Here is a 24,080-nt window from a genome sequence, read left to right on the forward strand (position 1 = left end):
GTGACCACTCCCGGCCTGCCCTGCGGCAAGATGGCGGTCTGAAGGGAGTGGGCAGCGGCAGAAAGTTTGTTGTGGGATTGGAGTAGTCGGGCCGGGAGTTTAGACTTGTAGGGGATCATGGGGACACCAACATGGAGTTGGGGCGGAGGAAGGACTAGCACCGGGGTTAAGAAGAGGAAATGGAGTGGTGGAAGGTTGGAGGCGGAGAGAAAAAAGGCGATAGGAATGGAGGGGAGGGGGCCTAGATTCCAGTGGTAGCCCTGGGGGAGGGTTTTCGAGGCGGGGGAACCAGAAGTAGGTATGCAGCCCCGGAGAAGCAGAGTCACGAACTGGAGCGGAACTTCTTAGCGGAGAGTAAAAAGCCTGGAGTGTGGGGCGGAGGCCTGACCGTAGCAGGCCGGTGGGAGAGGAAAGGGGTCTTTTCCGTGGAGGAGAGTAGGGAAGTGGGGAAGAGAGACCTGAAGGATGTTGGGTAGGTTTGGTAAAGAGGGAACTAAAGCCAATCAAATGACCCTCTTCTAGACTTAGATCAGCCTTTTCACAGTTCTTATAGCAGCATCTGCCCCAATTTCAGCGGAAGACTCAGGGGCCCCAGGGACTGGAAGAAATCACAATACTTGGAAAGAAGAAGAGGTAGCGACTTGCCCCAGCTCAACCCCAGAGCGGGTAAGGTGGCCTCCGGTGACAGGCTGGCATGGTCCCTGGGAGCGGAGCAGGATGCATGGGCTACGAGTGATGCTGGAAATTATTTAATCTGAGAAGTGCACTCTTCTATAGAGGCTGCCCTTTGCCTGTGGTCCCTAAGTTAATGTTCTGCTTAGATCTCACGCTGATTTTTGAGAGTTGGGTGTAGAATTGAGCCGTGTATGTCTTCACCTGTGCAGGCGAACGTGGGCAAGAGCGTAGAGATCAGGCTGAAAGTATTTGAACACATCCCTGTCACAAGCAGTGCATTCATGCGCACTGTATTTTCTTTGATCTCCCCATCACATCTTCAGTTTGGTATCCTGCTGGAAGTGGAGATTTGTGGGTGACAGATGGTGGGGAGTCATAAGAAAACAAATTTGTGGTGGTGTTCACTAACCATTTAGGTATCTGCTGTCACCAGTTCCTGAATTCACTGTTGCAGCATGTCTGTCTCTTTTGATCGATTCTTTTGGTAAGAAGAGCTCCTTAGTGTTCTTTGGGGGTGTGGATTTGGTGGGTAGGTGGGGTCAGAGGAGGGCGGGAGGCAGGTTGGGATTAGGGAGGAGAAACCCAGGTCAGTTTATGGTGAGAGGTCAAGCTGACTGGGGTAAAGCTCTGCGAACATTTTTCACATCATTCTGTCCCTGAGACACCTGATTTTGGAGAGCTGCTTTACAACCTGGACCAGTGTGGTGATGGAAGGAAAGGATTGTAAAACTTGCCCCTTTCTCTTCTGGTAGTTTTCTTCTCTTCCTTTATATTCTTCCCATCAAACCACATTTTAAAAAATCAGTTTCATTAGGAAAACTAAGCATGGCTTGAGAGATAGTGGACTTGGGGTTGGAGAAAAGAGAAGGGGTCTGGAGCTACAGAGTACTGTGAGTATGATCCTCACTTCCTTTGATGCCCTGTGGTTATGCCCAAGCGAGAGTTGGGAGCATGCTTCTTACTGGAGCCTGTTTCAGGGCCAGCATCTGCTCCATGATTGGACTGGCAAGTCTGGTTTGATCTAGGACTCTGCACTAACCATCTCGTGCTCCCCACACCCACCCCATCCCCGCCCGCAAAAGGCTTGCTCCAGGAAGACCAACCCGAATCACTGTCACTAGACTAGCTTCAGTGCCTTCAAGTATCTGAAGAACTGGTGTTATTTAGCTGTGACTTCATTTCTAGAAGGTTGAGAAACTTCTCTTTCTGCGAACAGTTTGTGGATATCCCTAGGAAATTGCGATCAGCAAGGACAGTGTGGTGAGCGCACATAGAGATTAAGAGCACTGACTCTGGAGCCAGATTGCCTGTTCAAATCTGCACTTTGCCATTTGTAGCTCTGTGACTTTTAGAAATTGCACAGCTCACTATGCCTCAGCTTTCTCATCAATCAAATGGGGATGGTAAGAGTACCTATCTCAGGGTTGTGTGAGGGTCAAATAAGTCAGTATATTAATGTATTTAGAACAGTGCCTGACACGCAATATGTATTTGTTGTTATTATGCTAGTCAGATCTCAGCACTAATTTCTACTTCATGATTGAACTTGGTGTCTCTCGAGGACCTGTACTGGTTTGAGCTGCTATCCTGATGTTAAGGAGAAGAGGCGCAGCTTTTGGATAGTATAGATTTTGTATGTAGTGAGAATATCCTCGTTAAGCTATTTAAAGTGATGTTTAAATGCCAGTGATTTCCGGTTTGAAGCTGTGAGGCTGCAGAATTATCTAATTTGCAGTTGAGTGATAATAATAATAATAGTGCTTATTGAGCACATTCTATGTGCTTGGCACTATTGTAAGTGCCTTACCTGTATTAAGTAATTTAATACTGTTAGCATCCCCATCTTACAGATGAGTAAATAGAGGTGCAGAGTGGTTAAGTAATTTACTCAATGTCACCTAGCTAGTAAGTGGCAGAGCTGGGATTTGAACCCAGGCAATCTGGCTTCAGCAGTTGAGCCTTTTTTTTTTTTGCATTTGGTATGAAGTTAACTTTTAAATATGCCTACTGGCAATGTGTATCTCGTTTGCTTATAATGATGGTTAGATGTATATCCATGTTGTAGTAAAATATTTTTTGTTTGTTTAAAAAATGTTTTAGGAGCTGAGCTCTTCATCTCAGCTCTCTCATTCCTCTCAGAGATAATAACTGATGCAGGGATTGGTGAGGGAGCGCCCGGTGCCATGTTAGCCAAATCTGGACTCTCTCTTTGTGATTCAACTTGGTGACTGTGCTTTGGAAAACCTTGGGCTGGGTTGGGTGAGCAGACAGAGTTACATTGGGATCCATTCTTAGCATGCATTAAAGGTGTGGATGTGGGTGTTAGTTAATGTAGATGTAAATATAAGGCTCAATCTGACTATGATTACTGACATGAGCAGTTGAAGTAGCCATAGTGTTAAACTCATAGATGGCCTGGATGCATCTTTCTTTTAAAAATAGCAAGTAGCAAACTACACAGGGGAAAAAATGTGGCATTTTAAACAGCTCCCTCCCTCTAACGTGAGAGGAAAATGGAAAATAAATGTGCTTCTGCTGAAGCTTATGTTGTTGAGGAAGGCCCTGTTGCCGAGCCCAGGTTTCTTTCCTTTTACCAGGCAGGAGACCCGTGTGCAGCCTTGGGGCAGAGGTGTGCCCAAGGATTGATTGACTGGCTTTCCTTTGCCCTGTATTTAAGACTTACTCTTTCCCTCCTTCTGAGTCATGTCCTGTCTATTTAACACACCCTCGGGGTCCATCGTTTTCTTCAGTAAATGACTCAACATTCTGCCATCAGGGTAGGCACGCGCCTGGTGTCGGGGGCTCAGGACGTAGGGTTTGCCCTGGGAATTCTGACGCAGCCGTGTGATGAACTTTTCTGTCTGTTGTGGCATGTGTGATTTTGAGAGTTAGACAGCATCTGTGAGTCTCTGCTCTCCTCCTCCATCAATAGAGGAGCCACGTATCTCAGGATAATGTGCTTTATCTTGACTCCCGCTTCAGTCAGCATGCTGAAACATGTTATCTCTGTAGAGTACACGTTTGTGTTTTGGTAGAAGTCCTCAGACTTTCTAGATTCAGGTCACATTTTAGCAAATGATTGAACTTCAGGGTGAAGGCTGATAGATTTTGAGCTGATTCTCCCCCTTTAGCATTTTCTTTTTGTTGTTGTCTAAATCAGTTTCTTCTCATAACACCCCATATTCATGTATTATCTTTGAATCGAATCCCTTCACCTCCTTCTCACCACCATATATATATATATTTTTTTACCATATTTTGAGTGCCAAGGACCTGTGGGTAAACTGGGCCTTCATTTCTTCACCTGGATTCAGCCTCTTACCAGCTCTTTAAATTTATCTCATTCTCTGTAGCTTCTGGGCCTTTGCACAAGCTGGTCGTGCTGTCTGGAATGCAGACATTCCAGACTCCCTTTACCTTTCTTATTGCTCTTGTGGTCTCAGTTTAAATGCCCCTTCCTTTGGGATCCCACCGCCCTTTACTGTCCTTCTGTGCTTACTTCTATTTTAGCACTTAGGCTGCATTGTAATTTCCTCTTTACTTGTCTGACTTTCACAAGACTCTAAGTGCCTTGAGAACAGATACTGTCTTACTCACTATTGTATTCTAGCATTTAGGATAGTGCAGGGCACATAAGAGGTGCTTTATAATGCTGTGGTGCATATGGATGAATGAAATGTGGGCAGTCTCTCCCTACTCTACCCTGCTGCTCTAAAAATTATTTTCCTGTTAAAAAAAACCCAATGTCTCTTCCCTTAGAAAGGCCATGGTTTCTCCCTTGTTTGGGATAAAGTCCACATTCTTTAACCTGGTATGCAAAAAGCACTCTGGCCCAAACTCAACCCTCTGGCCTGAGTTGCTGCCACTCTGCTTCATTTGTCCTGTATTTCCTTGCTCCTGAGTTTCCTACTGTTCCTGAACCTTTTCTAGACATCTGCTTACTTTTTTCTTCTTGCTTGTGCACTTCACTCTCTCCATAATGCTCACCTCTGTCTCTGAAGCTCTGCTCATCCCCTGAGACCCAGCTTCTCTGTCTCCTCCGATGAGAAGACTTCCCTGCTTTCCTTTCTTCCTCTTGGTCCCCACAACACTTTGAACCTGTCCTGGCACTTACCATGTTGTGTGGTGAGTCCTCTGTTTACCTGTCTGTCTCTTTCACTGAGCTGACCCCCTGTAGAGGAGGGACTCTTCCTGATCATGGGGGGGTGGGGAGATAGGGGAGACTGGGAGGGTGTGGGTGAGGGGAGTTGGAAGTGGGGTGAGCAATGTGGTAGATAGAGTCTGATTTTGGAGCTGGGTTTTAATCCCGACTCTGCCCCTTACCAGCTGTGCGACTTTGGGCCGTTGCTTAACCAGTAGGATCACTGGTCTTGTCCCCTATAAAGTGAAGGTGACATTACCTTTTTTGCAAGAGTACTGAGCATTAGAGATAATGAGTACACAGCCTGTAGCAAGATGCCTGGCATATGAAGGATACTCAGTAAATATTTGTTAAATGAATGAATCCCACTTTGGAAAACTCATGGATAAGAAAAGGCTTTGTTTTTATTCAAGGTAGACTAAGCCTTTTGATTTTTGCCAGGTAGCCAGGAACATTTTTGAGATGGGAGTAAAATTGAGAGAATCTCCTTTTTTTGTGATGAAGCAACAAAAATGGTGAGATTGGGTACAGCATCAGTGTGCAAAATAAGATTGTTGATCCTTCTCCCCATCTGTTATGTTGAAACAACTCGTTTGATGGACTGTGACATGCATGTGAGATTGGTGATGACCTTGGTGGGTACAGGTGGGGGTGGGTAGGTGGTGGATTGGTAAGATGGTACAGAAAAACCGGAACGAAATTTTTGGTCAATCCAGTAGTTAAGGCTGGGGATGACTGGATGGCGTGTTTGATGATCCATGTTCCCCGGCGTTTTATAGACTGAAAAATGTTGGGTGAAGCTGATGGAACACATCTAGGCATTGAGGAAGCCAGACTTCTTGTCCCAGTTTCTTACGGCTTCGATGATCTTCTTGTGTCACAGAACAGGCTTAACTCAGGTGCTCCCCAGAAATGGGGTTGGAAGCTGAGGGTCACTGTCCATTCTTTGCCTTTTTGTTTTTGGTGTCGTTGATGGGAGTAGTTCTTTGGGCACCAGTTCTGAACGAACACCAAAGGAATTTGTTTCCAGAAGTCTAGACCTCTTAATTGTATAATGCCGGGTGGTGCTCCAGTGTGAGTTTACAATCAGAGGAAGATTTGTCTGGGTTCTCGGGAGGCCAACCTTTTTGTCTGGTCCTTAAACCCCTGCCCCAGCCAGGTGCCTCTCCTCTTTGCTCTCAGAGCACTCATCACACTATGATGCAGGGGGGCAGTTAACCTGTCTCTCCCCATCTAGGGGCAAGATCTTCTTTCTTTGAAGCTTCTTAGGGGCAAGGTCATTTATTGAAGGCTGAGCGTTTAGACTGTACATAGTAGGTGCTGAGCAATTCTGGTTCCTGTGTGACCCAACCCAGTCCTTCCTTAGACTAAAGCAGATAAGATCTATCTGGCAAAGCTTTTTGAACCCTCAGGAAGGAAGGTCCTGCATAAACAAATGGTGATAATATTAACAATCGCATTACTAATTATTTTCCAGGGTTGAGTTAATGTGGTTAAATGATCTTCCAGGTGCTTGGCTTCAGCTGTCTCCCTTTTTAGCCTTATGTTCTAATCACACATCCCTAAGCCAGTAGGAAGGAGTTAAAAGAGGAATCGAAGTACACACAGGTGTATTTTTCTTGCTTAATTAGCATCTTCTAAAAGGTTTTTGGCTGCTGGCATCCTCTTTGTTATTCATTTAGTGCCCACTGTAACCTGCTTGCTTTTCTTTTGTATCACTGGTCCTCTCTTGGTGGGCTTCATGCTCACAGCCAGGACTTACTACAGCCTTGTTAGTGCCTAGATGAACTAAAAGGATGAAACCAGCAGGCAGAAGTGGATTGAAGGAGTTTTCTCTGGGCTCTACCCCTCATCCCTCAGTGTGGGGTGCACACTGCAATGTGGCACGTCTTCCTGATGGCATCTTGGCAGGAGTAATAAGCTACATTGTATGTTAAGCAGATTTGAGAGGAGATTGGGTGAACCAGCTGGACTAGATTGTGTTGTGTGCTTTTAGGCTTCAGAGGGACTGAGTCCATGAGTGAGAACTTTGTTTGGTCTATCTTATAAGTGCCAGCTGTCTACTAGGTGACATTTGGAATCTATAAAGGACATGATCCCTTATTTGTGAAGAGTTTCTGTGCTCTCACAGTAAACTGTGGCAGGGATCTCCCTGAGGGTAGGGACTGCTTTTGGGGAAGTCAGCCTAGACCCGAGAGCCCTGTGCTTCCACTCAGCCAGCCAGAGGGATAGAACTCTGTGCTTATCACCTTGGGTACTGAGCAGTGGCCTCTTTGCACCTTCCCAGGTAAGCCAAGTGGGGAATTCGATCTCAGAAGTCTTTGAGGGTCTTTACATCGGGGCAGAATTGTCGCTTTCCTGTGGCTCTCTGGAGAAGACAACTTTCCAGGCTTTGCACTGGAATTGGATATGGAGGGTTCTATCCCAGTGTGTCCGTGGCCTTGGGCAAGTCACTTGTCCTCTCTTTCGCTTCAAAATGGGAGAACTCCACTTGTTCTGTGGGCCTCACTAGGCTATAAGGATCAAAGGAAATATAATGGAAGGGAAAGCACTTCCAGAATGGTAAAGCACAGTACAGATGGAGGGATTTTGTCCGTTTGATGAGGAACTGTATGCTTTCATCATAAACATAATGTATGTCCTCGTTTAAAATACCAACCATATGGAAAAATATACAAAATTAAAAGTAAAGTAAAAAGACTTTTCCTTTCTTCCCCCACTGCTCCTGTCTAAGCCCTTTCCCAAAGATAGGGAACTACTGTTAACCGTTTATCATGTTTCCTTCTAATCATTTTTGTGTCCTTCCAGACATTCCCCATCGTGTATCGCCTGTAAAATAAACAAAACTCGATAGTAATACATAATGTTCTTCAGCTTGCTCTACCCTCCTAACAGTTAACCCCCGGGGGGTGGGGATGTGAGTGAGTCCCTCCCTGTTGGAGGAGCCTTTGAGGAGCCTGGTTGCAGCCTCCTGCCCAGCCTGGTGCGTTCCTGGGGGCTGGCTCCTTGGGAGGATGGAACAGCTTTCCTAGAGGCTCTTGCCACAGCAGGCACCCTGCTTATCTCTGAGGGATTGTCTTTTATTCTGGGATGAAATTTTCTGGCAGGAGTGCCCTTGAGTGGGAACCAGGATGGGTGCAAGTGTGATGCAGGCATTAACACTCTCCCCTCGCGTGTTTCTCTCCTTCACTCCTCTTTCATCTTTGGCTGGGAAGGGAGTAGACTTACCTGATTTCTCAATCCCTGTTTTAGTGCAGAGATAGTCTCCTCTAGTTCCTGAAACCTTGGATTAGCCAGGTCACTTGCTGCTCTACCTTTCAAAAGCAAACCAGACCCAGCTGGTGTGTGTTTATTTATTTGTGTGTGTGTGTGGTGAGGATTCGGAAGGTAGCCTGCCCGTGGCCATGCTTCCTTGCCAGTCCAGCGAAGAGGTCAGAGCCCACAGGAGGAGTTGTCATCTTCTCTGCTAGATGGTTATCTCACCCTTCATGGCCTTTTGACCTCTGGGGCTGTCAGAGCAATGCGGGGAGCCCAGTGAGGAGGCAGTTGGGAAGCCTGTTGGAGGCTTCTCCTGCCTGCGGTTATTGTTGGCCTGGGCTTGGGAGAAGGCCAGGCCCATATGTGGGGCCAGGGTCGTCTCTGTTCTCCCCTTCCTTCCCCGAGTCATCTCATCATCTGCAGGCCTTTCAGACAGAAGGGCTTTCCTGTCCTGCTGACCCAGGGGTCACATCTTGGGTGGGGGTCTCTGGGACTCCACTGCTGTGGCACATTTGCCTTGACATCGCTAAGCCGGGGTGTGTCACTTCCCCTAGGTGGTTCTGGAGGCTTCAGGAAAGAGTGTTCCTTGGGCTAGCTGTGTGGGAACGCTAGCCTTTCTGGGCATTGCTCATTCTGAGGGGCTGAGGTAGTCCCTCTCAGGGTCTGGGGAGCCTGGCTGTAGCATAGCCCTTATCCTTGCTCTGTGGGTTCCTCTGGGGCCAGCTCACTGGGAAGCATCATTCCCTGGCCCTTTCAGAAACTGAAAGGTGGCAGTGTGTCACCCGTTCCTTTGACTAGCCCAGCTGGCTGGGGTGCACACTGCCCCATTGTACTGGGCTTTCCATGCAGCTCTTGTTGCAGCCTCCGGTCCCTGGGCCAGTTCTCTCCCAGCCCCTTTCCTCGGAGCCCGTGGGAGGTGGTGGGGTGAACTCTGCTGGCACAGGCCTGGGCTAGGTGGCAGCTGCAGCTGTGGGTGGCTTTGTTTTCACAAGCAGCTTTCAGGGCTCTGGTGCAGCCTGGCAGCAATGTTCCGGGAATAGGTGAGACAGGGGAGCTTCCCCCTGGTAGCAGTGCCCCGTTCCACAACGGCAAGCCTCTCTTTCTGTTGACCATCCCTGGGGTCATGAGCTGGGCTCACCGCTTGGCAGGGGGAGTGCTATACTTTCACAAGGCATGCTTTCCAGAGTGGAGAAAGCCCCGGAGGGTCTGGTGGTAAGTCTGGGGGAGTGCCCCTGTCAGGAGAGTGCAGCGTGTACCCTCAGGCATCCTGCAGCTTGGCAATCCTTCTGCTCTCTCTTTGCAGCTCCGGAGTTGGGCTGCTCACAAACCAAGCTGTCTGTTTGTATGGAGTGCCTGGAGGGCGTCTGCCATGAGTCTGTCGCTAACCGTGCTAACCAGGAGAGCTGGCTGGTTGGGGAGAAGACACTAACCCTGTGAGTCTGACCTGGGCCAGCTAACCTGCCCTGAGGGTGCCGCCAGCCATGCCTCTCTTCTGCCTTCCTTCCCCTGGCCTGTGCCTTCTCCCCTTTGCTTACATCATGCCATCTCCTCTGTTTGCTTGTCCTTAGTACTGGGTTCCCTCCATTTTCCCAGTCTCTTTGCTGTGGGTGGGGCTGTGCATGGGCACCTGCCCATCTGCCAGCCTGCTGCTGGACTCTGCCCCTCCTTCTCCCTTCAGTTAGTACCATGCCTATCAGTTCTCCCTTAAAACAGAATGGTTAGCATTTCTGTTTAATCTGCTTTTAGCACCATGGAGTTTGAGAACATCCCTCAGTTACCATACTGTTGGTTTCACGCCTCAGAGACAGATGGAACGAGAGTAGGAAGGGAATTTTCTGCTAGACCGGATAGTTTCCTCCCTTTATCAATAGTGGGGATTCCCTGGTGGTCCAGTGGTTAGGACCCGGCGCTTTCACTGCCGTGGCCTGGGTTTAGTCCCTGGTCCGGGGACTAAGATCCTACAAGGCCTGCGGCGGGGCCAAAAAAAAAAAAGAGGGGAAGATGCTGTCGCCATTATTCTCATCCCAGGGTACGAATTGAATTTAGAATCAATTGCAGGTTCTTCTTGGGGGTGGGGAGGTTGAGGAAAAACCTTGGCCTGGCTGTGGGAAATTGCCTGGGCAGAAGAGTGAAAACTACTTAAACTGAAAGCTGGAGCCCAGAACCAGGTACCCATCTGAGATGTAGCTCCCATTGGCGACCTTGGCTCTGGGAAGTGGGGTGGGTGGAGTTAGTCCCCCCACCGCCTTCCACGTCTGGAGCTTCAGGTGGACTTTAACCAGAGAGAGCTGGGAAGGGCGGCTCAGCCAGAGGGGGAAGGACCTGGCTTTGGACTCCACAGTGGACCTAGGCGAGGCCTTGGCCTCAGCCTGCCATGAAGAAGCCCCCGACAAGCTCCCACCTCCCTCCAGGCTTGGAAAGGAGAAGGGGGGTCCAGAGGTAGCAGGAAGGCCAATTAATCGGGGCTCCCTGGTGTTCTGCATGGGAAACTCTGTAGATAGACACTGTCTCCAGCCTCTGGAGGCAGTGCAGGGTGGGGTGGGCTGGATGGGGAAACTTGAGACCTGGAGGTCCTCTAAGTGGATTCTATTTCCCTTGAGCCAGGAGGGAGATGACAGGGAGCTGCCTGCGACCATGAGGTGTAAGTGTGTAAATGAGAGAGGGGGTAGGTGCTGCGCGGATGTGTAGGGACCCTGAGTAGGGAGGTAGAAAACCGGAGGGGTTTGTGGCTTGGCTGTGACCAGGAGAGCAGAAGGGGTGTGGAGTGGAGGGCTGATTCAGGGTCACCCTCACTTTGCCCTTCCTTAGGAGAGGGCATGGGGACTAAGGTCAAGTGCTGGTTATGATCCCGGGGATTCTTTGGCCCTCCCTTTGGGTGGGGGTTGGTTTGCTTGGATCATCATCATCAGTAGTCTTCAGCCCCTTTGTTCCTGTCAAGTGTTTGCTTGAATGAGAGGCCAGGTGGATAGACTTGAGGTATTTGCTCAGGTGGGGATCCAGGTGAGCTCTCACAGGTCACCAGCACTAGTTCTGAGGCCTCATGATGACTTTGGGGCACAATAATTCCCAGCCATTCTGGCTTTTAAAAACCTGTCAGTCTGTTCTGCTTAGAGTGGGCAGGGGGCCAGGTCAGGGCCGCAGGCAGCATGCCCCAAGAGGGTGAGTTTGAACTTGCCCCGAGGGATGACAGGCCTGCCTGGGGGAGGGGCAGCAGGGCTGGTCTGGGCACAGACTGGCATCTTCCAGCCTTGTCATCAGCCCAGAGCAGAGCCTGCCTGGGCCCCACCTGTGCTCTGCTGGCTGCTTGCCTGCCACGCGCCCAGCATCGCTGAGGGCTTTGCTCAGGTATCTCAGGAACAGCTGTGCCGGAAACTGGGGGCCCAGTGTGGGAAAGGCTGAACCCAGCCTGCTTTGGTAGGATCGGCTCACTGTGCGGCTGTTCACTGACAGTCGAGGTGGAGAGGAGCCATACTGACTGGGGTGCGGGGGGTGGTCCTTGTGGGCAATCTCAGGGGCCCCTGCTGGTTATAGGGCTGGCCCTTGTAGGGTGGTAGTTTGTGTTTCTTGGGCCTCAGCTGGAGGCCGAGCCTGAATTTCAGAGGCTTGAGAAGCAGCTAGATATGTATGGCAGGAGTATGTCCTGCCCTGAGAGGTGCAGCTTCCTCCAGGCCTGTAGTGTTCAGAGACTACATCAGGGCTCACAGCTGAGGACAATTTCCGCAGGGGCGGCGCTAGTCCCTGTGATTAGATGTTCCTGTTTAGCGGTTGATTAGGGGCTTCAGGAAGGGCCCATATTTGTTTTTATTATTTATTTATATCCTGCTGGGTTAAGGCACCATACAGCACAGCTGGAGTATTCAGAAAAGGGGCCGTTTTCCTTTCATTTTAAAAGCAGCAGTGATTGCTAATGTCCATGTGACTTTCTTTGGGTGAATTACGAAAGAAGAGCTTTAATGGTTTTTGTGAGGTGTGTGCCTTCCCTGATTCAGAAGGTTGGGTTCATTGGCCCCTTGAGGTCCTTCACTTGCTTGATTCAGTGATGGCTGGGAGCAGAGAGACATTAGTAAGTTCAGAAATGGTCTGAGCCCAGAGGAACTGTTGGGGCCCTAATTTCTTGAAGAGAGTGTGGGTGATGTGGGGAGCTGGGGAAGCAGGCAGTGTCTCTGGGCAGGCAGCTGAACTGGGCTGGTGGATGGGGTAGTGCAGAACTTGGGAGCTAGAGGAGACCTCTAGTGGGAGAGGGCAGAGTTTGAAGAGCCAAAGAGCCACACCTATTTTGGATTCAATCCTGTCTCCCTCTGTTGGGCCAGTGTTGAGGGGGTAGCCTCTGAGCCCTGAGCAGAGAGAAAGCTGGATGCTGGGACCTCCCTTCCTCTCCTGCACCAGTGACTTTGCCCTTGGGCAGACCTACAGAAAGGATGGCAGAGGGAAGTAACAGGGCATCCTTGACTCTTGGAATTGAACCCTTTGCTATTGCCTCTGTGGATGTTTGCAGGGAGTGGGAGAGAGGATAGTGGTTTGGAGATAATCTGAATTCTGAAGAGGTTTCTCCTTATCCTACTTCGCCTCCAGCAGCGTCATCCCTGACCTCGATGGAGGCCCCAGGTCACATACCCACACTCTCCGTATCCACAAAGGGGAGTGAGTAGGAGTCCCATCTCCTGGTTCGAGAGAGATGCTTGGCAGATGTTTTGTCCTTTGATTAAAGGACACTGCTCAGCCAGCTCCTGGCGCACATTGCTCCTTGTATGTGTCTCTGATACACGCTCTGCTTAGCTGTTCAGTGGGTTCACAGTGCAGGTTCGTTGTGGGTGCTGAGTCCCATTTCTAATGAAAGTAGACTTTGTTCTCTGGAGGCAGCTAATCGTGCCCCGTGGGCTGTAATCAGGGAGAAGGTATTTCACGCAGGGCAGGCGGTAACAGGCGGCCTGAGCCGACTGGCAGATTGCAACATGGCAATTACGAAGCTATCACCCCCCACACCCCACCTCTGCCCCAGCAGATAGGGGGTTGAGTCTGTCCTCTGAACTGATTCTGAGTAACTGAAGAATGAATACTATGCAGGAGAGGAAGGAGGAGGAGGAGTTAGGTGGGGTGGGGGCAGTGAGGAGAGCTGCTTTCCTTTCTCACCTCACCTCCATGAGATGGGGAGGGTTTACTGCTGCTCTGGGTGTCTTCCTCAGCAGTGCCTGCAGTTCCAGCCCGAGGAGCTGCAGACCAGACTGGGTCAGCCAGGGGTTTTAACTTAGGCTTCAGCCTTTCTCCCAGAGCACAGCTGTTCTTGTAGTACAAACCCAGCATGTGATCTGGTGCCCCACATCCTGAGTCATCTGCCTCCAATTCCTTGAAGCTCAGGTAGTTTGTGGTGAGGGATGGGAGTGGGATTCTTCCCTGTCAATTTCTAGAACTTCTAGAAGACTCTTTTCTCAGAGGTGCCCTGGAGCCAGCTCAGCATCCAGAGGCCAAGAGGACCCAAAAGGCCTTGTTTGCTACTTGTGGCCCGTGGCACATTCTGAGTTGTCCAGCTTTCCCTGGGGGCCTCTTCTTCTTGACATGGGATTGGGAGTCCTCCTTGGGCTGCAACACTCCAAAGCAACCTGGGAATCTTGAGGTGAAGGAGATCTGGCCAGTGGAGGCTGCATCTAGTAGCTGGGTCTTCCTGGAGGGACCACTCTGCTGCCTTCCAGCTCATCTTCCCTCTTCTCCCAGCTTGTGGACCTGCTGTCCAGCTGCTTCTCACTTTGTTCTGTGGTGCACCTGGCATTGCTCTCACTCCTGGGTCTGACCTTCCCTGTAGTGCTTCCATTCAGGGACAGCAGCCTGCCAGGTGCATCGAGTCCCTGTTCAGTGCTGGAATTGTGGTCCTCTATGGGCTGGATCTGGGGCGCTTATCAGATCTCAGGAGTTGGAGCCAGGGCATCAACAAGCACTGGAATTTATGGACATGGGGCAGGGGCGGCACAGACTTTTCCTTGTGGACTTGTGTTGGGGTCACTACAGGCTCCCTGGTGGACTATCTCGCTAGTGGGCATTGTCTTCTGCTTCCCCAGTTGGGAGTCATTTCCCTCCCTGTGACTCTGACACGTATGAAAAGAGTTTTCTCTGGCTGGGAGAGAGAACCTCCCATCACCACTACCGGTCATCCCATAGTCCGAGCCTGCATTTACAATCCGTCTCACTGCCAGCCACATCCACACTGTCTGTCTCCTCAGCAGGCCAGATTATCTTGCCATGAAAGCCCTGGGAATATGTGCTGTGGGGCTGTGAGGTCAAGATGAGGCAGGATGAGCTTGTAGGACATGTGATGGCTAGAGCTGGGCCAGCAGGGTATGGAGTGAGACTGCTCTCTCTCCTAACAGGTAGAATGACCAGTTACCTGGGCCTGTCAGTGTCCTCCCTGCCCACCCACCGCCCACACAGGTGTCCCAGTACCTAGAGGACAGTGTGGGCATTGGCAGGAATAGGGAAGACAAGAGGCTGAGAATAGAGGGGGTATATAAAGGGGCCTGGAAGGAGAAAGGGCTACTCAGCTGAGTGGGTAGCAGATGGGGAAGGGAGGAGGGACCTGGCTTCTCCGCAGAGAAGGGGAGAAGGCAGAGGCCAGCTTTGGATTTCCCGGGAGCTCTTGGCTACCTGTATCTCTTACTCCTGCGGCTCTGGCTCTTTCCCCTTTTGTAACTCATATACACCCCCACGCTGAGATCCCCTGACGATCAGAACCCAGGTGCCCAGGCTGGCTTGGGACTTTCTGGGCCTTTCTCCCGGGCCAGAGGAGCTCCCACCCAGGGTCCCACCGGAAGGGTAGCCCTGGGGAACCTGTAGGGGTGACTACACCTCAGGAATGTGCTGTCCCTTCAGGCCTGCCCGGATTCCTGCGCGTGGAGTCAGCCCAACATGGCCTGCTGCAAGTGCCCTGTGGGGACCCGCTCTGCCTCACTATCAAAGGGCTGGGGTGGCGGCTCGTGCCTGCTGCCAAGCCCCAGAACCGCACACCAGAGGCCAGGCTGCCCAGACAGAGGAGGGAGGCCACTCCTGCTTCCCGCTCTACCCGCCCCCTCACCGTGCTTCCTGCCTCAGGCCCTGTTGGAATGTGACAGGAGTCGTGGCCAGGGCATGTCCCAGCAGCAGGAACACACGCTTTAGCCCGCAAGGCTTCCCTCAGCCCCAGCTCTGGTGAGGTGGATGGCGGCCGCAAGATTGTTTATGCCCAGAAGGCCACCTGAGGTTACTGCCTCCATTGGTCCCTGTGGTGGCTGCTGCCCCCATGCTGCAGCCCAGCTCATTACAGGTGGGGGAGAGGTCAGAACCCCAAGAACCTGGAGGGGACCTCAGAGTTCACTCAGTCCAGCCACCTCTGTGCAGATGACAGATTTATCCAGTGAGGAAGGGACTTACCCAGGGCCATACTGTGTGTCAGATGCAGCGATGAGCCCAGAAGCCAGGCGTCTCAGCTCCCCAGACTGGGGCTTTCTACACAGGGTTTGGCAGCCTAGGCACTATCCACATTTTGTGCTGATAATTCTTTGTCGTGGGAGGCTGTATTGTGCCTTATAGGATGTTTAGCAGCACCCCTGGCCTCTACCCACTAGATTCCAGTACCACCCACCCCTGGTGTGACAACCAAAAATGTCTTCAGACGTTTGCCAGATATCAGGGGTTGGGGGAGGACGGGTCGGGGGAGACCAAAATTACCCTGTTTGAGAACCATCATTGCTCTAAAATGCTCCTTTTTCTGATTTTCTCCTGGACCTACCCTTCCTCATTACACAGTCTGTTCACCACCATTGTTCACAGAACTAGGTGTTTGGGCTCCTTCTGGAAACATTGCTAGGAGCTTTTTTTCCCAGCGTCTTCTTGGGCCTCTATTAGGCTTTTTCCTGTTGTTCTCTTCTGCCACCCATGTTCCCCAAATCTCTTAGTTGTTTCTAGACTCTGAGAGGCCCGGGAGATGAACAGGACAGATGTGAGGTAGGATAGGGACAAGACAGGACCAGACCTATCCCGGAATCAGGCATGTGACCATGAACACACACAACCGAGACCATGAACACACACACACAGACACACATGTGTCTCCTCTGGGCCTGGACAGAGCTTTCATGGGGAGCCCAGTGCTTCCACTCTTGTCCAGCTCTCCCTGGCGTGTACTGACAGACAGGCGGCTGACACCTGGTTTCCACTTTCTTCCCTTCTCTGGTTTCAGGAGCTATTGGCTAGAGGAAGTGGCGGGGCTGTGGGATGCGGAGAGCCAAGGGCTGACTCCCGGACAGCAGAACAGAGAGAGCTGCCGACAGACGGATGGTATGTTCCTGGTGAGGCCTGCGCCCCCCACTGGGTTCCCTCCTGGGGAGGCTGGCAGGTGAGGTGGCAGCAGGCAGCCCCTCTTGGTGGGGGCTGGTGAAAAGAGTGGTGGAGGCCAGAGAGGCTTGACCTTCAGGGCCCTTAAGCTTGGTGACCCCCTGGAGGAGCTCAGGTTGGGAACACATCTCAAACCCTTACTTTCTGGTTACGATTTTTTTTAAAGCTAACATTTATCGAACATTTCTTGAGTGCCAGCTACTGTTGTTAGTGCTTTACATAATCGTTAAAACAACCCTATGAAATTGGTGCCATTCTTAACCCAGTTTAGAGTTGAGGAAACTGGTGCTTGGAGAGCAGCTTTTTCTCTGAGGCTGCTTTCCAAGCCCACAGGGGCAAGGGGTGGGCCGCTTCTCGGGCCCAATCCATACTCCCTGCACCCAGCCCCTGGACCCTGGCTTCCTCTCATCTGTTCCCCCAGGACCCGGGCCGCCATCCAGCATGCCCCTGACCCATGGGCACTGACACACTAGAGTCCAGCCCTTCAAATGACCCCAGCAGCAGCCCAGGCCTGCCTGCCTGCCTGGTGGCTCCTACATGTCCTCTTTTTTTCTCAGTTCAGAGGCCTCTTGCCACATCTCTGAGCCTCCTTCCTTGTTCCCCTCAGCAGGTTGAGGAGCTCTCACCTCCCAGAATGACCAGTGCAGCCCCTGCTAAGAAACCCTACCGGAAGGCACCACCCGAGCATCGGGAGCTGCGGCTGGAAGTTCCTGGCTCCCAGCTTGAGCAGGAGGTCAGCAAGAGTGGTGCCTCTGTCCCGGCTGGCAGATGCAGGCCCCTGAGGCGGGGTTCTGGCTGTCCTGAGGGCACATCTGGTCCCACCAGTTGGGGTGAGGGTGTGGCATTGCTGGTGCACACTTGGGCTCTCAGTGCTGGTGGGGGCCATGTAGACTCAGGGGACAGCTGTGACACACATCCATGTGTCCAGGACATGTAGCTCAGCAGAAGTGATCCCATACAGTATTGTTTTTCGTGCAGGAGGCAGCCCACCTGACAGAGGGGTGCTAACCTGCCCGGAGGCCAGGACTCTGGTCCTCCACTGGTGGACCAGAGCCATTCAACTTGCGGCCCCTCTGGGGGCCATTAGGAAGCAGTGCTCCAGCGACTTCCCCCAGACTAGCTGTTCTTTGCTTTCCCTGAAAGTCAGGCCCTCCTCCAGCTTTCCTTTGTCTGGCTGACACTTATCAAATACGTGCTCCCTGCTCAGAACTGCATTAGATTCTTAGGAGGGCTTCTTCAGGCAACTGCAAAGCATTCTCCTGATCGGTTTTCCTCCCTCGTTTAGCTGACTGCAGGAGGGAACGAGTGTTGCAGTTTATTCATTTTGCTTCCGTGTCTCTATCCTGTTGCAGCGCGTGAAACACATTTAAAGAACTTGAGAGATGGCCAGCATGTGCCGAGCATCAGGCATACCATGGCCCACTCTGGTCACATTCACGGCAGAAATGCCATCCATGACTTGCCCATTTTCAGTTCAGGAAACATTAAATTAAAAGGCCAGATAGTGTGCTAGGTGCCACCCACTGGGCATTCCCCTGGTTTTGTAGATGAGGCCACTAGGGTTCAGCAAGATTAACATAACCAGTGTATGGTACAACAGGATCAATCCAGATGTCAGTGGCTCCCAAGTCCATGGTCTGAGCCACCCACCTTATTGTCCTGCCTGTGATTGGCATCCTGAAGCAGTCAGGCCAATCAAATGCTGCTTGACATTTCCCTCCTGTCATAGCACAGGTCTGCTCTGCTTTGCGGTTGGCTGAGCCCTGGCTTGTGACCAACGTGGAGGCTTGAGGAGGATGTGGCAGGAGGGTGAAAGCAGAAGACGCTTTACTTGTCTCAGTCAGGTTTAGCCCAGAGGCTCTCCTTCCCCCACGTGCTTGTGCCTCCCGGGCCTCTGTGAGGGTCTGATTCTGCCCTGGGGGCCAGAAGGGCTTTGGCAGAGCTCAGAACCCTACTCTAGCTCGCCTGGCTTCATCACTTCTCTGGAAAGTCTTGGCTGTGCCTGCAGGGCCCACTAGGAGCCCAGTGAACAGCTGAGAGGCTCTCTTTAGCCCTGGGAGGACTCATTTGCAGTTGGCTCTAGGATTAAGAGGGGTTGGAGCTAGTGTGGGTAAGGGTGAGGGTTGGAATCTGGTTGGCATGGGAGGGTAGGCTGGTCCAGGTGTTACTGCATTGCCTCTTTCTGCCGGGCCCTGCAGCCCACTTCTGCTGTGAGATCCTCTGGGCTTCAGACATGACTGTTTCCAGGGCTATTTGGAGGGGGTGGGGAGCAAGCAGGAGGCCAGTGGTCTAGAGCTAAGCCTCAAGCTTCTGTTCTTTTGTGCCCAGGAGCCTCTGACTGACGCGGAGAGGATGAAGTGAGTATCTGCTGCCCGAGAGCCTGCCCTGCCTCAACTCTGTCCCTCTTAGCTGCAGGCGAGGCTGTTGTTTCATTTGGGCTTTTCCTTGGATTAGGTAGAGGTAAAGGTTGGGGTGGGGTGTTTTAGGGACTCTGGGAGGAGGCTTGAAGTTTTGGATATTCATTCTGGAAAAAGAGGTTTGTTCCATGGGCTCCAAGAGGACCTGGCATCAAGGAGGTGGATGGCTCTGAGGGGCCTGCTCTTGCCAAAGCTCCCTTCCCCAGCTCCTGGCCCTCCTATACCAGCTGCCTGCCCACAGCCCTTTCTATCAGCTACATGAGGCCTCTGCAGAGGAGGGCAGCACTGGGCTGGGTTTCTAAGAGATGAATAATGGAGCAGCCTGATTGTGCAGTGGGGAAACTGGAGCTGGGGGCTTGCTGGCCAGCTGGCTTGGGCTGTAACCAGAGACAGACTGGGAACTGTAGCCCCTGTAATTCTGTCTTCTCGTTCTTCTGCAGTGAGGTGGGCAGACTGTCCTCTCCCATCCCCTCTGCCCCTCCCAGCCAAGCTGTGATCTTAGGGCCAGCAGGCCTATGGGATACGCTGCCCCAGACTCAGGCTGAATCTCAAGGAGTCCCCTGCCCACAGCTACCTGTTCTCACGTCACCCCTGCTCCTTCATTCCTGAATCCATCCTGGAACTCTAGGGTGGCCCTTCTATCTCTGATGCCCCTCTGCCCTTGACCCCTCACCCTACCAGGCTTTTGCAGCAGGAGAATGAGGAGCTTCGCCGACGCCTGGCCTCGGCCACCAGGCGCACTGAGGCCCTGGAGCGTGAGCTGGAGATTGGGCAGGACTGCCTGGAGCTGGAGCTGGGCCAGAGCCGTGAGGAGCTGGACAAATTTAAGGACAAGTTCCGCAGGTGTGGGAACGAGGGGCCGGGACACACATGCACGCATCTCCCTGTTCATAGGAGGTTAGCCCGGAGAGGCTTCAGAGATCCTCTGATTCTGATGTGAAAACTGAAGTTCTGGGAGGGGCACTTGCCCAAGATCCCTTATGAGGGAGGGATGAGCAGGGTCTGAAGAACAGGATCTTGATCCAGGGGTCTGCCTTGTGTCCCTCTACAGGCTGCAGCACAGCTACACAGCTTCCCAGAGGACCAACCAGGAGCTAGAGGACAAGCTGCACACGCTGGTAATCTGTCCAGGAGGGCAGCTTGGCTGGCACTGTGCTCACAGGATAGCAGGGGCTGGGACTTGCCAGGGGACTGCCATCCTGTCCTGGGCTTGGGGAGTGGGTGGGCCGTGGTGGGGAGGGGCCCGCAGTGTGCTGTGAGAGTCTGGACTGTCTTAACGCTCACACTGTTTCTCTTCTCTCCTCGTCTTCCCTCATGCTGCCACCGTTGCTGCCGCACTCTCCTCTCAGGCCTCTCTTAGCCACAGCTGGATTTTTGCAGTTGCGTCTGAGTTTGTGTGTTTTCTCCCTTGCCCTCGCCTCCTCCTCAGCTGAGATCTGGGATTGCTGGGGCCCGGCCATTGCCCTCTGCCCACTCCTTTCCTCTTCCTCATGTGAGGCCTGTTCAGCAGTCAGTGCCTCCCTCCTGGGGGACAGCTGGGGAGCCTGTTCTTGGCTTGGGCAGACTTACTGATTGATGTCACCACTGAATGCTCACAGCTTCTTGGCTGCAGTGGGCAGCAAGCCCCAGCCATTTGGGAGAAGGGGGCCTGTGGATCCAGTCCATGAGCTGAAGATCAGAAGACTGCTTCTGAGCCTGCAGCTCCCTCCCTGCTCAACTAGATAATCTCACAGGCGCCCCCAGCCGCCACGCAGCCCCACTCCCCACCTCCTCCCACTTCCCAACCTGATCCTGGAAACAGCCACAGGCAGCATCGGCTTCAGCCCCTGGGTTTGCATGGTTCTTGCCTCTCAGGTACCAGCTGCCTCGCCTGGTGTGTAGAGCCCCCTTGAGTGCCCTCCAGGGCCGGGCAGCTCTTAGACTGCTCTGTCCTGGCCTGGGCAGCTGTCAGTCATGCTCAGAGAGCCTCCTCCCCACAGCCAGCCTGGACTGCAGGAGAGGTGTCTGGTCTCCTTCTGTCTGTCCATCGTCTGTCTCTGTGTGCCTTGGCTGCCCTAGCACCTGTGGCTTCCTGTGTCTCTGGGCCGGGAGGAGGGGGAGGGGAGGGGAGGGGAGAAAGGGCTGGCTGGGGTGTGGGCTGGATTCACTGTGAGTCTTGTGCCTCAGATCAAGAAGGCTGAGATGGACAGGAAAACACTGGACTGGGAGATCGTGGAGCTGACCAACAAGCTGCTGGACGCCAGGAACACCATCAACAAGCTGGAGGAGCTCAATGTAGGCTCACTTCGGGGGCCTCCCTGCCTGTGCTGCCATGTCCCGGCCCTACCCTGCTCCCCGGGGCTGTGCCGGGCTCTGAACCGCATCTGTGTCCACAGGAGCGGTACCGGCTGGACTGCAACCTGGCTGTGCAGCTCCTGAAGTGCAACAAGTCTCACTTCCGTAACCACAAGTTCGCTGATGTGAGTGGAGCACTCTCCCTGCCAATGCCCGTCTGCCGTTTTTAGGACCCCTCCAACTCCAGTTTCTACACCTCTCTCTGTCCTGTCCTCATACCTTCAGCTCCCTGCTTTCTGCTTTGCCTTCCCCTCGCCTCCCTGTGTCCTCTGAAGGCAGTCCCCTCGGCCACTGGTTGGTGTTCGGCATGCTGTCAAGGGCCCATCACTAGGGGCAGAGCGGGGACTGGTCCTGTTGGTATTTCTGGAACAGAGACAGGGAGAGGATCTCAATTTCTGGATCCCATGCAGGAAGGAGGGCATTGCCAGAGGTATGGGCCATAAGAATAACTGAGAGGGCCCCTTGCTCCAAGGGGCAAACTCTAGACCCCAGCACTCAGGCTCAAGGTTGATGGGGCCTACAGAAGGAGTGGAGGTATTTCTAAGGCTTCTGGTCAGTACTGATTCTCAAGCTTGTGTCTGGTTTGGGCAGAATCTACCACTGGGATGGGGAAGTTAGACGTTTGAGAGCACCAGTTCTGGGTTCAGATCCTGTCTGTGTTAATCAAAAGCTTCAACTTATTTTACCACTACCGAGCCTCAGTTTATCTGCGAAATGAGGATATACCTTTGTGTGCTGCGAGAACAGGTGATAGCAAAGTGCCCAACACATGGGGGGCCTTACATGTGGCAGCCGTCATATTTGCCTTGAAGCAAGCTGTCTTAGGCTGGGCTCATTCATGTCTCTCTTCCCTTCTCTCGCTCCTTTACCCCAGCTGCCCTGTGAGCTACAGGACATGGTTCGGAAACATCTGCACAGTGATCAGGAGGCTACCAGCCCGGGGCCTGCCCCCAGCCTGGCCCCAGGGGCTGTGGTGCCCACCTCGGTCATTGCCCGCGTGTTGGAGAAGCCGGAGTCTCTTCTGCTCAATTCGGCCCAGTCAGGCAGCGCCGGGCACCCCATGGCTGAGGATGTCTTTGTGCACGTGGATATGAGTGGGAGTGACCCAGGTGACCCAGCCAGCTGCCCAGCTCCGGGAAGCCCCGTCCCCCAACCCAACGGGGAGTGCTGCTCTCTGGGCACCGCGGGGGGCTCCCCAGAGGAGGAGATGTCCCTGCCAGCCTTTGAGAAGCTGAGCCCCTATCCCACCCCGTCTCCGCCCCACCCGCTGTATCCTGGGCGCAAGGTGATAGAATTCTCTGAGGATAAGGTGCGAATTCCCCGCAATAGCCCCCTGCCCAACTGCACTTACGCCACCCGCCAGGCCATCTCCCTGAGCCTGGTGGAGGAGGGCAGTGAGCGAGCCCGCCCCAGCCCAGTGCCCAGCAGCCCTGCCTCGGCCCAGGCCTCCCCGCAGCACCAGCCCAGCCCAGCCCCCCCGGGGCTCAGTGCCCTGGCCAACTCCACCAGCTCCGAGGAGGACCTGCTGGCCAGCTGGCAGCGGGCATTTGTGGACCGCACTCCGCCCCCGGCCGCTGTGGCCCAGCGCACAGCCTTTGGATGTGACGCGCTCCCTGAACTGCAGCGCCACTTTGCTCTCGGTCCCACTGGCAGAGATGAGGAGGTGCAGGCACCTTCTTCCCCACCCGGTGAAAGTGGGCTTTTGCTGCCAACAGAAGCTGACCCTGGCTTTCCCAGAGAGGAGGAAGAGGAACAGCTGAACCTGCCCATCAGCCCCGAGGAAGAGCGCCAGAGCCTGCTGCCCAGTGATTGTGGCACAGAGGAGGGGCCTGGCACTCCTCGCACTGAGGGCAGGGCCTGGGCACTCCCCAGCTCCAGCCGCCCCCAGCGCAGTCCCAGGAGGATGGGGGTGCACCACCTGCACCGCAAGGACAGCCTGACCCAGGCCCAGGAGCAGGGCAACCTGCTTAACTAGGGCCCTGCTTGCCTTCCTGCCACTGCTGCACGGGGACTGCAAGGTGCCCCAACGCTCGCAGCTCAGGGTCCCCACCTAGCCCAAGCCCTTGGCTTCTGCTTCCTGTGCAGATAGGGTCAGGCTACACCAGGCCTTTCGGCTGCACTGACTAACTGGTACCAGCTTGCCTCATGGTTTTTCCCTCCTGGAATATTTATTTCCCAAAGGTAACATGCAGCTGGGGCTCATGACCTTTCTTCCAGTCGGCCCAAATTGATCTGTTCTGGGGAGCTGAGGGGTTTATTACATCAGTGTTTATCCTCCATCCTCCTTTCATATCCACCAGTTTTCTATTTTTATCTGGTGGGGGGGGTGGGGGGAGGAGGGTCATTGGGATTATTAACCTCTAATTTCAGTTTTCACCTGTTTCCCTCTCCCCCCAAATCCTCTGCACGAGCTGTTGCCTTCAGGGGCCTGGCACAGCAGGCCCTCGGGGGGATGAGGGAGAGGACTGACTCAGGGCTCCCCTCAGCTGTTTCCTTCCTCCCTCTGGAAGGGAGTAGAGGGTGGGATTCAGGGGCCTCAAGCTGGGTTCTAGGTGAATCCTGGTCCCACTCCCAACCTTGGCTCTAGACTGTTAACTCCCAGCTTTGGGAAATTTTCACATCAATAACTATTTTAAAATTAAATAAAACTATTTTACTGGTATGACCTAATTTGTCTATTAATGACCTTCCTTCTGCCTTTATTCTCCCTATTCTTGAGTATTCCCAGTCCTAATCACGTCCTAGTCTTTGCTGCTGACTCCCCTCTACCACTGCTCTGCCTGGGGCTTCCCTGGGCGCGGAGCATCAGGTGGTGGGAGAGGGTGTACCTCAAGTAACCCTGGCAGGGCCCCTGAGTCTCTCCTTGAGGTAGGGTCCAGCCCAGCTCCGGGGGGGGG

General features: G+C 53.0%; 1 protein-coding gene across 21 annotated transcripts; it reads left to right on the forward strand.

Annotated features, from left to right (window-relative positions):
* TJAP1 (tight junction associated protein 1) lies at positions 1-23,853 on the forward strand. Of its 21 annotated transcripts, XM_067006264.1 has the most exons (13): positions 11-64; positions 575-666; positions 1,092-1,159; positions 9,378-9,507; positions 16,278-16,375; positions 17,040-17,165; positions 18,761-18,789; positions 19,531-19,692; positions 19,901-19,967; positions 20,199-20,228; positions 21,016-21,123; positions 21,225-21,308; positions 22,058-23,853. In XM_067006264.1, the coding sequence occupies exons 5-13, from the start codon at positions 16,373-16,375 to the stop codon at positions 23,156-23,158; spliced, it is 1,710 nt and encodes a 569-aa protein (XP_066862365.1). In that variant the 5' UTR covers positions 11-64; positions 575-666; positions 1,092-1,159; positions 9,378-9,507; positions 16,278-16,372; the 3' UTR covers positions 23,159-23,853. The 21 variants fall into 21 exon arrangements, with proteins under 21 accessions (XP_058932502.1, XP_066862381.1, XP_066862367.1 ...); XM_067006275.1 differs by lacking the exon at positions 20,199-20,228 and having other exon boundaries at positions 7-64; XM_067006263.1 differs by lacking the exon at positions 1,092-1,159 and having other exon boundaries at positions 7-64.
* Positions 23,854-24,080: the final 227 nt, after the last annotated feature.

Source organism: Kogia breviceps, chromosome 10, assembly GCF_026419965.1.
Source record: "Kogia breviceps isolate mKogBre1 chromosome 10, mKogBre1 haplotype 1, whole genome shotgun sequence".
NCBI lineage: Eukaryota > Metazoa > Chordata > Mammalia > Artiodactyla > Physeteridae > Kogia > Kogia breviceps.

Bases quoted from the DNA above. Each gene is read 5' to 3' on its own strand.
- TJAP1 (XM_059076519.2), top strand. The intron at 18,790-19,530 runs GTGAGTATCTGC...TCACCCTACCAG, and splicing joins ACTGACGCGGAGAGGATGAA to GCTTTTGCAGCAGGAGAATG. The intron at 21,124-21,224 runs GTAGGCTCACTT...CTGTGTCCACAG, and splicing joins ACAAGCTGGAGGAGCTCAAT to GAGCGGTACCGGCTGGACTG.